This window comes from Anoplophora glabripennis, unplaced genomic scaffold (assembly GCF_000390285.2).
Source record: "Anoplophora glabripennis isolate ALB-LARVAE unplaced genomic scaffold, Agla_2.0 scaffold197, whole genome shotgun sequence".
In the NCBI taxonomy this organism is placed as follows: Eukaryota; Metazoa; Arthropoda; class Insecta; order Coleoptera; family Cerambycidae; genus Anoplophora; species Anoplophora glabripennis.
Window position 1 is genome coordinate 714,186 of NW_019416387.1, and position 13,179 is coordinate 727,364.

The 13,179-nt window shown below is 33.9% G+C and overlaps 2 protein-coding genes across 2 annotated transcripts in view; one reads left to right on the top strand and one right to left on the bottom strand.

The window, feature by feature from the left end:
* The window catches only part of LOC108904894 (retinaldehyde-binding protein 1-like), a 121,733-nt gene extending 120,403 nt beyond the window's left edge, over positions 1-1,330 (bottom strand). Inside the window, exon 1 of the mRNA XM_023454404.1 lies at positions 999-1,330. Coding sequence (XP_023310172.1) covers positions 999-1,011 — 13 coding nt within the window. The 5' untranslated portion in view covers positions 1,012-1,330. The remainder of the gene's footprint in view (positions 1-998) is intronic.
* Positions 1-13,179, top strand: part of LOC108904895 — a 79,806-nt gene that overhangs the window by 59,153 nt on the left and 7,474 nt on the right. The window contains exons 14-15 of the mRNA XM_023454403.1: positions 1,655-1,812; positions 7,221-7,485. Of these exons, the coding sequence (XP_023310171.1) occupies positions 1,655-1,812; positions 7,221-7,485 (423 nt within the window). The remainder of the gene's footprint in view (positions 1-1,654; positions 1,813-7,220; positions 7,486-13,179) is intronic.

A 13,179-nucleotide genomic window follows, 5' to 3' on the forward strand; every position in this document is an offset into this window, starting at 1 on the left:
CCTTATAGAACAAAAAGTTTTGCTCTCCTGATTTTCGGCTTTAGCGTCATTATTGTATATATATTGAACTATAGTTTCCGAAAGTTTTATAACTTTTTGTTTATAATTGACGTTTTTACAGCAACTTTAAAAAATTGACGTTTTATACCGTTTTTTCAATCTCACGGCTTTGTTATTGCAAATTTCGTAATCGGACCGCCATTTTGTAGCAATTTTTATTACGAACAAAATCATGTCCCAAGCATTTTATCGTACAAAGTCATCCCGCTGAGTTATTTAAAGAAAACTACTAAAAAAAAAAACAATTCACGATTAAATTGTTAATAACTTTTTTTTCCTGATAAAATACTTTGTCAGCAAACTAGCCTGTTATTGTACTCATCATTTAAAGTATTCATGTGTAGTTATTTCCGAGTTATTAAGGTTTGACACAGGCTGAACCTCTACCAACTGGACTAAAGTCAAAAATTACTTTTTTGCTTTGATGGTTGATAACTCGTCGACAAACCATTGTACAGAACTCCAGAACCGCTTAAATTGAAGGGAATTAAATTATCTAAATGAGTTTTATGGTGCAAAAAGGTCTATAGACCTTTTTAAAGACCAGCACAAATTTGGAAAAAAATTTTCCGTTGGTTTACTCAAAAACCGCTAACGCTAAAAAAATTTAAACTCGAGATCCGAAAACTAGAAACTTGAAGCTTCAATTTCCTTTTTTTTCATTCTCTCTACGACAATTTCCCTCCAAATTACAGGTCTTTGAAGAATTTATTAATATCCCTTAATTTTTGTGACTAGTGTATTATATGCGGCTAATTTTCAGAGACTGATGTTTACACTCGTTTTGTACAATGCATTTACTTTATAAATATTTATAGACATTTCAAGACACATGGGAAGCAGCCAAATACACGTGCCTGCGAAATTCACGAAGCGCGTCAACAACCAAAATCAATTACATTTTTAATTGAAATTACGGTACCTTACGTTCCACCTACCTTTCTTAACCATTGCAAACTTCCGCTAGGGAAAAAAACAACAATAACCTCGTCCTTTCACTGTAAACCTTAGTTCGCCTCACGACATTCACTACTTTGTTGGCGATTGATCGCGATGCATAAATGTCGGCGTAATTTGTTTGAATTTTAACGAGCTCGTACAGGAACTTTTTCTTTATTCAATAACACAATCACTTTGACTATAAAGCAACAAACCAAACCCACATTTTTAATCACTCAGTCAATATTGGGGTTTTTAATTCGTCTCTGCCTGCGATTTAGAGATCGAATCGATCGAACGAATTTTTGTACATTGCAATTGCAAGTAACTTCAATAGACCACAAAGGTTAAAAATAAAGGCACGTGCACACAAACGCTTAGTTTGAGGCCGACTGAAAACTGCATCGACAAGGATATGACATTACTTTTTAAAACAACTCGTGTCACTTTTGTTAATGAATAGGAATAGAACGGTTGGCGGACGTAGGAGGGGTTGGCTTATTACTATTATCAGTTTCGTCGATCCTACAAGGGTGTACCAAAAATATCTTTCAACGAACGTATTGACAAATGTTTCTTTACGGCTACATAGATAGGGCCTTGCGGAGTACATTCTCGATACTGTTTCCTTCTTTAATGGAATTGTTTCTTTTAGGGAGGAGGGGTTACGTGCCCCACAACATGGTTATGGAGCTGGAAGGCAACCAGAACAGGGACAGGTGGGGCGACATTTACGCTAACATGCCCGTGAAGAGGATGGTCGCCCTCTACGACTACGATCCCCAGGAGCTGAGTCCCAATGTGGACGCTGAGGTGAGCATCAGCGCCGGGAAAAATCGCATTTGGCGTTTTTGAGATTCGAAAGTAAGATTTACTTTTTATGCAGGGTCGGACTAAAGAAGTTGTGAACGAATTTGTAATATACTGGGCGAATAATCTTAACTGTGTACACATGTTTTTAGTGTCTGTCACAATGTGCATGTTCCGTAAACCTCAGTCCGCGTGAGCTCGGGAGGGCGGCTCTTAACAGAGTCGTAGTAGGCCCACACTCCCATTTCAGTCCTTTGATATGCATTTACAGAAGTACAGGGAGATTCACTATATTTTGACTCCCCTTTAACTTTTTTGTTTTAAGAGTTATAAAAAAATGTGAAATATAAAAGTTTCACGATTTTTTATGAAGTTTTCGAAAATGATAGTATACCCTGTATATTTTTACATATTTGGATAGAACGTTCCCTGTTTAATATAGTCATATAGGGTTTGTTGGTCCACCTGTAACAATAAGCGAGATAATATTAAAAAACGAAATGAAGGTTTTTTTATTAAGAAAATAAGACATTTTTTAATTGTTAGACCTCTTTCAGGCATTTCTGCCTTTTTTCCAATTACTTAAGGATTTACAGATTTAGTTGTAATATTTTGACATATCGCACATTGATATGATCCAAAATGCGTATAGGTATTTCAACTAAATGTTACTAATTAGGCCGCGAGAGGCCTATTTAGTAATGGACAATGTTATATAGTAGCCCGTGACAGTGACAGGTAGTAATGTCATGATAACATTGTTATTGATTGACAGTTTGTATTATTATTTCATTAAAATGGGTTACACAGAAGTAGAAAATTGAAATATTATTAGGAATTAAAAAAGAGTATGGAGAATAACTTACTCTATTTCAATTTTCTATTTATGTGTAACTCATTTTAATTAAATAATAATACAAACTGTCAAACAATAACAATGTTGTCATAACATTACCTGTCACTGTCACGGCCTACCAAGGCCTAAAAGGGGTCTAACAATTACCAAAATGACTTATTTTCTTAATAAAAAACCTTCTTTTCGTTTTTTAATATTATCTCGCTTATTGTTAGAGATGGACCCAACAAACCCTGCATGACTATGCTCGACAGGGAACGTTCTATCCAAATATGTAAACATATACAGGGTGTTCCATTTAAATTAACAAAGTTAACATCCGCGGCATTTTGTTTGGACATCATTTGTTTTTCTACTACTATCATTTTCGAAAACTTCATAAAAATTCGTGCTACTTTTGTATTTCACATTTTTTTATAACTCTTAAACTTAAAACAAAAAGGTTAATGGGGGGGGGGAGGTCAAAATATAGTGAATCACCCTATACAAGCCATTAATGTAATAAATAAAAACCAAACTAATGTTGAATAGTTTTTAATAAAGTCTGAAAAGGAATTAAAAAAATTGTAAGTGATTATTTTATACGAATTTTTATAAAATTCCATTCATTTTGACAGTTACCTAAAAAATTAAATATTATAACTTCTGTTACATGTAAGTGATTATTTTATCCGAATTTTTATAAAATTCTATTCATTTTGACAGTTACCTAAAAAATTAAATATTATAACTTCTGTTACATTTTCATTTATTTCAATAATTTTATCATTTTGTTTTATTTATCTAATTTCTTCCAAGTTAATATTTAAAAAAATTATATATTTACCTTTTTGGTCATTGTTTCTTGGCTGTTCCACTGTAGTAGCAGCAACCACAATCTGGCATCTGCCGGGATACTACAACCTATTGCAATCTTTAATTTCTTTTGAGTACCCACTTGTACGCCCCCACATAATCTATTTTTTGCTAGCAGTGTTAAAATGAACTTCCGGAAAAATTTAAATTTTGTAGGATAAGTATTTTCCTTTTTACGTATTTTCTTTACTTTTATATTTAACGTTACTGTCTAATATTAATTTTATTACTGCAGTGGGACATATTTTGTGTAAACGACATCTTCATATTTACACTAGTAAATTGAGTCCAGTCCTTTTAAGAGCCGTCTATCCCCGAACTCGACGGTTATTATTGTTTTATTGTCGACGAATTGATGTATTTTTGTCGATTTGTTATTTTCACAAACGGTGTATTTAAGTGTCTTTAAGTATATTTAATTAATATTTTGTAAACTATGCGTACTCCAATGAAATACGACGGTGACTTCAAAAAAAATTAAGATGATGGATATGTTAAAAACATATTTTCTGTGCAATGAAAGTGCACATGCTTCAAAAATTTTACAAGCGGATTGGTACGACATCAAAGAATATGCCAAATGAACGTACGTAAACGGTAAATAGGGTAAAAGCCAAAGAGTAGATCATTTATAGTCTGTTTGGAAATGAAAGAGAGTAATAAAACCCCGAGATAAGAACCGGCCATGAGCGTGGTAATATTTCGTTTCAGGTAATTATCGGGTAACACTAATGCTAACAGGTAATGGGTGTACATTAGTATATTTTACTGGATACATCATAGGGCAGGAGCCAGTGTATTGTGACAGATCAATCCAGTCTTAGAGCTGAATATACGAAGACGTGCTAGTGCAGTAGAGTAAAATTCGACTTGTGTTTAGTGACTATTGTGCCAGTGGATATAATATTGTTTGGGTAAAATGTCGAGCTTATCAGATTACGTACCTGCTAAACGCGTGAAAAGATGTGCGCTGTCTCAGAATGAGAAGATTATTATATTAAATGTATTTAATGCATTGAAACACCAAAATCCTACCAACAGTGTTGACGACATCGTGGAAAAGTGTTCCAAAATGACAGGGATTGGAAAATCGACTATCTACAGACTTTTAAAGGAAACAAAAAATGAACAAGATACTGTAAATCCCCCAAAATCATCTACAGGGAGGTCAAAAGTCGTTATAGATGATTTCTTCAAAAATGTCATTCGCAGAAAAGTACACTCATTTTATTTTAAAAAAGAAATACCAACGCTAAACAAAATTTTAAGTGAACTTTCAGAGGACAACGATTTGCCAAAAATCAGTAGAAGCAAATTATGGGCCGTCTTACGAGAGTTGAATTTTTGCTGGGAAAAGCAGAACAGGAAGTCAGTTCTTATCGATAAAGATGAAATTATTTGTTGGCGAAGATCCTACTTAAGATCAATTAGAAAATTCCGTGACGAAGGGAGGAATATTTATTATCTAGACGAAACTTGGGTCAACGAGGGATATACTGTAACAAAAGTATGGCAAGATAAAAATGTAAAAAGTTTTCGACAAGCATTTTTGGATGGACTTTCAACAGGGTTCAAGGCACCTTCAGGTAAAGGGCGAAGATTAATAGTGACACATATAGGTAGTGCCAGTGGTTTTGTAGATGGCGGTTTACTTTTATTTGAATCTAAAAATACAGGTGACTATCACGAAGACATGAACGCAGATGTTTTCGAAGAGTATTTTACACAGATGTTGGATCTTATTCCTCCGGGGTCTGTAATTGTCATGGATAATGCCAGTTACCATTCACGGCAGACCGAGCGGACGCCTACGACTGCTTGGAGGAAAGCCGATATAATTCAATGGTTATCCGGAAAAAACATTTCTTTTGAAACAAATATGGTGAAAAAGGAACTTTTGACACTTGTCAATCTTAATAAAGATCAGAAAAAATATGTTATCGATGAAATGGCAACAAATCGCCAAATAACGGTACTACGGTTACCACCTTATCACTGTGAACTTAACCCAATCGAATTAGTCTGGGCGCAGGTAAAAGGAGATGTAGCGCGAAATAATACGACGTTTAAATTAAGTGACGTGAAAATTTTGTTAAAAAATTCCTTGGAACGAGTAACTGCAGATAACTGGCAAAGATGTATACATCATGTACAAAAAGAAGAGGAGAAAATGTGGGAACTCGATAATTTAATTGACGTTACTGTGGAACCTATCGTTATCAATCTAGGAGACGAAGATAATTCATCAGAATATTCAGAGGATGAATTTTAATATACCTACTTTTTTATTTTCTTTATTGTACATTTATACAACACTACATTTACTCACCATAATTTGAATTTTCAAAATACATATATTTTTGTGTGGAATAAAAGTCTATTCATTAAATTTAAATAAATATTTTGATAATAATATTGAATAATTTTATTTGAATTACTAAAAACCCTCTTAACCCGGTTATGATGCTTAAAGTAGCCTCATGTTTTGAAATGCTGTTTTTATATTGTTTACTTATAAGAGAAATGGACCGAGAAATTGAAGCGGCATAGACAAAGACGGATTGTCGGGGATTAAATTTTAGCTACCTGCTACAATTTAGTACAGTCCGATCGCACAAAGTTTTGTTAAAAGTAGACCTCATCTATACGGAAAATGCATAATATAAAAATATTTAATATAAGCACCTGTACTACATTTATTTACGATTTGCATACCTAATGAGCTTTTATTACTCTCTTTCATTTCTAAACGACTATAGTGTACACATTTATTACAAATATCAAGAGATTGAGGTTTCTTTTTTATTTTTTTCCTCTTTCCTTTCCCCATTTTCTTTTACTTTTTCTCGCAAATAAACTATTACTTGATTATATGTGGGTCTTAAAATATAAGTACCTACACATTTTATGATTCGCCCTGTATTTCATTCACAGCGATCATGGATAAGTTTATTTTGTACCATTTAATTGCTGCGTCGTTTTCATAACTCGTCTTATATAAAACGAAATATAACCGTAAAAAGTAAAAATACAAGAAATTAAGTCAATAGGTAACATAATTAGTTTTGTTTGTAATGTTTCAAGGAACTTCCTAAAAATCTCGGAATTTAATTAAAAACATATTTCTTGAAAAAGTTTGTGAAAATAGTAAAGCGACCCTATTATTTTGTTATTTCTTAACTTCTCATCGTGCATTTTGCTGGTTTCTGAATGTATTATGAATTTTAACACTTTCTTCTTTTGGAATAAGCAAATTTTCAACTAATTCTTATACGTACACCATTTCCACACATTTTCTTCTACACGTGCAACTTTAACTATTTCTTCATTCACCAAACTAGCCACATCTTAATTCTTCAGAATAACATTCTTCCTTTTCATCATAAAACACCTCCTTATCTCACCTACCACAATTCACCAAATACTCTCAAACATCTGAACCACCCCACTACCAATTTCACACCGTCCACCGTACACACCAGATCTAAACCCCACGGACAAACACCTTAATCTCATCCACTACAATTTATCGCCGTCACATGTCTGAACCACTCCACAATCAATGTCACACCACCACCGTCCACCACGCACACCAGATCCGAGCCCCACGGAGAGAATTTCGCTTCCGGCCACCCGAACCACCTGTCACCCGCTTTCTCGAACTCAAAGCTCTACCAAAACCCTTTCGACCCAACTGCAGGTAGAACTGAGCTTCAGCACCGGCCAGATCATCAACGTGTACGGGGAGATGGACGACGACGGCTTCTACATGGGCGAAATCGACGGCGTGAGGGGCCTGGTGCCCTCAAACTTCCTCACGGAGGCGTCGGAGCAGTACGGCGCCGGCCAGACGTCCCAGCAGGGCGGGCCCATGCGAGGGGGGCAGAGGGGAAGGGGCGTGGGTCCCGGGGCCAGGGGTCCCCCGCCCCCGCCCAGGGAGAACCAGATGAGGGGGAGGAATAAAGGTAAATGGGACGTTCTAGGGTGGGGGACGAGTTGTTGCAAAAAGTCGAGTTTCGGCAGTGTTTGTGCCCTTATTAAGTTCTGCCGAATACTAATTCAAAATTTATCCAGTAACGTTTTGAGACACCCTGTATAACAAGTTAAATAGTAGAAAAGTCTTAATTTTGTGTCGTTAGAAAGAAAACTGTGTTGGGCATCCGGTTTCGAAGGACCAATTTTTATGACATAAGGGTGTCCATTTCTGTTAATCGCAGATTCCTGGGATCAAAATAAGATAATTTGTGTAAACTTTCCATTTTTACAAAGCTGTCTTTGAAAGATAGATGGTGTGATAGATGGTAGATAGATGGTGATGAAAGTAGTATTTCCTCTAAAAATCATCGAAGATATTAAGAAAAAAAACTATCTTTTAAAATAATTTTTTTGTATGTACGTAAGCAAGTTAAGTCTAAATCACCTTATTTAGGTCCCAACAGTCTGTAATTACCTTCTTGGCATTGGCCTTCTCTTATGTATTTCTCACAAACACTAAAATTTCCTGTAGAAAGCACTAATGCTTGTTTAATTGAATAACCAATAAGAAAAATAGAATTTTTCCAACAATTCGTCCCTCTGTCGATACATTTTATACATATCCGTAAACAACTTCATATACAGGGTGTTCTTTTTAGATAGAAATGTAGGCTTTTGACTCTGTTATTATCACCGCCCTTCTGAGTTGATTTTCTTTCTTTTGTGAGTAATACAGCTTGTCCCCAAACACCCTGTATATAGGAAGTTAGATATCTTACACATAAGTAAACTAAAATCTAAGTATGTAATACATATTAACCATCACACACTTGCAGATATTTTTTTTTGCTTTTTGATATTAAACTGTGTATCTCTGTAGTTCTATGATAAATGTTGTGGTCACTATAGTGTCATATAACACTTGCACTTACAAGTACAAGTTGATACACGTAATACAATTTTATTTTTATTTTGTGGCGAACGGGAACGAATGTTCGCCTGAGATCGCGGATCGTTTTTCTGTACCTAGCTGCACTTATAATGTGAATTGTCAGGTGGTAGTATCGCAAATTCTGTGTAAATAATATTGTACCTTCCCTTCCCAAATGCTTTGATTGATACGATGGCTTTCTTCATTTTGCAACAATAAGCGGCAAAGTACCTGTTTGTCTCGCGTCTCGCAAAACGACCGACAAAGTTCATACTTTGCCTCATCAGAAAGTGACAACGTATATACATGTCATATTCAACTAAATAAATAAAATATCTATTTTCAATCGTAATATTTTTGAAACTATAACAGCAAACCATAAAGAACCTTGTCTGACGCATTTAATAGTAAATCGACAAAGTAACGTACTTTCCCTTAGCAAAGTATCGGTTTGTACTCGAGTAACATCAATTTATTTCATTCGCTTCTGATCGAGAAAGTTCGCACTTTGCCTCCTTAGAAATGACAAAGTATTCGTTTATATTTAAGTAAATAAATAATTGTTATTTTCAACGCTTCTAATCTTAAAAAAAATACAAATTTGTTGCGTTTCATTTTTTTAACTATAACAGCAAACGGAAAAGAACTTTATCTAGAGCTTTTAGTAGCATTAATCGACAAAGTATCATACTTTACGCCATCAGACAGTGACAAAATATCCGTTTATAGTCCAATAGTTCAAAAAGAAAATACAAATTTATTGTTTTAATTTTTTAACTGTGATAGCAAACGGAAAAGAACTTTGACGCCTTTAGTAGAATTAATCGACAAAGTATTGTACTTTACGCCATCAGAAAGTGACAAAGTAACCGTTTATACTTAAGCAAATAAATAATTGTTATTTTCTACGCTTCCAATTGTTCAAAAAGAAAATACAAATTTATTGTTTTAATTTTTTAGTTATAATAGCAAACGGAAAAGAACTTTGACGCCTTTAGTAGCATTAATCGACAAAGTATCGTACTTTGCCTCATCAGAAAGTGACAAAGTATCCGTTTATATTTAAGTAAATAAATAATTGTTATTCGCTTCCAATTGTTCAAAAAGAAAATACAAATTTATTGTTTTAATTTTTTAACCCTAATAGCAAACGGAAAAGAACTTTGGCGCCTTTAGTAGCATTAATCGACATTGTATCGTACTTTACGCCATCAGAAAGTGACAAAGTATCCGTTTATATTTAAGTATATAAATAATTGTTCTACGCTTCCAATTGTTCAAAAAGAAAATACAAATTTATTGTTTTAATTTTTTAACCATAATAGCATACGGAAAAGAACTTTGACGCCTTTAGTAGCATTAATGGACAATGTATATTGTACTTTACGCCATCAGAAAGTGACAAAGTATCCGTTTATATCGTTCAATCGTTTAAAAAGAAAATACTAATTTATTGTTTTAATTTTTTTAACTGTAATAGCAAACGGAAAATAACTTTGACGCCTTTAGTAGCATCGACAAAGTATCGTACTTTGCCTCATCAGAAAGTGGCCATTTATATTTAAGTAAATAAATAATTGTTATTTTCGACGCTTCTAATCGTTCAAAAATAATATATAACTTTGTTCTGTTTAATTTTGTTTAACTGTTAACAACAAACGAAAAATAACTTTATCTAGCGCATCTGGTAACACTGATAGTCAAAGTATCGTACTTTGCCTAATCAGAGAATAAAAAACTAACCGTTTATATTTGAGTAAATAAAAAAAATGTTATTTTTAACGCTTCTAATCGTTCAAATAGAAAATATTTAAATTTGTTCTGTTTTAATTTTTTTAACTGTAACAATAAACGGAAAATAATTTCTTTTAATTTTGACACTTTTACATTAAAATGCAGTTCAGGTACAACAACTAAACCGACAATTTTTGAGGTTATACACATACCCAGAACACGACTTTTGATTAATTTTCTATGTATTTTACGAAGCAAGCGTGTGATGTAAAAATTCGTTCCTCATATTCATCCGTATATACTATATTTTTCGTGTTTTTTTTTTTGAGGAAATGAACTTGAGAAACGAATTGGGCTTTAATTGTTTTTATGTTCGGATTTGCACTAAATGAAATGGTTTGCCATATTGCTAGCTCTATCTCTATCTCTTTTAAGCTGATTTTTAACACAGGAAGACTCGTTATGTAACATGTATCAGTGTGCGTAGAAAATGCCGGTGCGTTATCTACTTTTTGGTAAAAAAAACTTGATGATCGTTAATTACGTTTAATTTTAAAAGTAAAATGAAAATTTTAAGTCCCTTTCTCTTAATATTTTAGAAATAAGGGTTGTTGTACTCGGCCTCGCCTCGTGGCGGAACTTTTGTTTTTTCTATTTAAAATATTGAAATCTTATACTCTTAGAAAATGGAACCTAGATTTATTAAAACTCAAATAACGACTTGATTTTTATTAGTCATCTTTAGAAAATTTATAGTTTTCATTACAATAGGGTCATTTTCAAAATATTCTATGTTATATAAACATTAGTATAATTATTAAAATTATAAACTTTCATCAAATTTCTACGCTATTAGTATTTAGCAATACTATTATGTTCCAGTGTGTTGCTAAGTTGACAGGGCCAACAACGGCCAATAGTAAAAACAATTGTCTCATTTTATTGAATTTTTTGCGTCTATCGGAATCGTAGAATCAATTGTGTCAATTGTCTTTACAGTTATTAGAGAAATATCAATCGAGGTAGAACACTCGAAGATGGAGGTACATAAATTCAAAGATGTGTAATTTCGAAATTATCCAGCAGATGTCATTCCTTCTTACTCCGATTTATCGCGTTGAAATCGTAAATAATTATTAATTGATGGTATAAATCGAATTTCATGGCCAGCATTCTCACCCGATTTTAACCCCATAGAGCGTATACGGAACGGATGCACTAGTCAAAGCTTATTATAGCCAATACATCTATATTTTTGGCTCTTTTACTTTACAAATTCGATTAAAAAAAACAGAACTGCAAGAATTAATTAAATGTCAAACCCGATATGCCAAATCGTCGTTTAACGGCAAAATAATCGGAATTTACGGTACTATTTTGTAATATGTTGGAGCGACTGTAACAGATAACCTTCAACCTTTATAAGTTTTAGTAAATGTAATTAAAAAAGTATTAATCAGGTCTAAAATGTACAGAAAAGCAAACATAAATGTTTCTGTAAACGTTATGCTTATGTCTGATAAATTGTTGCTAAGATACAGTGCTGTCGGAAAATTACAGAATAGTACCTACCTACCATTAGTCTCTAATAAACGCCTATACTCCGCGGTAGAAATTATAGAGAGTGACTCAGACATAAATAAAAACACTATTACCATAATGCGTATAAAATATAAAATGATTTTTATACGGTTCAATATTATTTATCTTTGTGCCGCTCGCTACGCACATCGATAGAATCTATAATCGTCTATAGACTGAGTTACACTGAACGTCGATCTATATTCTATCTCTGTCTTTTGCACTTGGTAGGGAATAGGGAAATGCTTTTTTAGTGGGTGTAAACGGACTTGATTTACCCGTCCTGAGAAACGTCATAGCATAAGCGTAGACGAGGGGTCTAATTCCATGGCTATAATAAATTTATAAATTAAAAAAACACAACTGGGACGTTTTAAAATGCTGTAATAATTAAAATGGATCAAAATGCCGATTATATCAAACCGTAGAAAATATTAGATGTTATGTTTTATTATCTTTTTTCAATATTTTCTATATCTTGTTGCCTTTTACGCAGACACGCCAATGGATTTTCGTTCCCGGCACGCTTCATCCCCCTTACTAGTCCAAAAGCTAGCGATGAGTCACTCTCTATAATTTCGACCGCGGAGTATAGTGGCTTTATATTGTATTGACGTCATTTTAGTTATATCGCCAATGTAAATCGAAGTACAGATGCTTTGTAAAGGATCGAGGCAAATTGACATTTGGAATCAAAATTTTTACATGGTATTAGAAATACTTTTGACATGTATCAGGATGAAGCCCATAAAATACCTGTTTCTTTATAATTTCGTCAGAAATCTGTCAAATCGGGCAAACGTCAATCTCCTTGACTACCACATCTCCATTTAACGGCACTGGCATTCACAAGAGAACTATGTTCCTCCACGTGCCAAAATCCGAGCGGGACTATCGCTCTTTAACCACGCCATCTCTGTAGGCCCAGACGTAGAGACAGACCCTTGCACCACACGGGGCCGGGTTCGAGCAGTTCGTGGGCCTCCTACTACCCTGGCTAGCAGGTCTATTGTCGCCACTGTCTTATATAACTGATCGTGGTGTGAATATGGTATAGCGTGCGCATATGGTGACGCCACTAAAGAACGAGACTGGCAAAATCAAAGCATATATTGCCAGGGAAATGCAAAAACTTTCCGTCATTTTACTAATAATTAGAGATAATCAATCATAATCTTAATATTTCCACATTTCCAGAGTTGTTATAGTCTAAACACTTCATTTTATTGCGTAAAACAGACAACGCTTTTTCAAGCTTGACACAGTATTTGAGATTATGTTTACTTTTAGATTCTACATAATTTTGATTTACTTTTTCGTACGGCTCGTAGCATATGTGAATGTGGAACGTGCAACGTTTTAATGTATCATAATCAACTTAAATTGTTTGTTTATATACAGGATGTCTGCGAAATATTGGGAAATCTCGAAGCTGGAG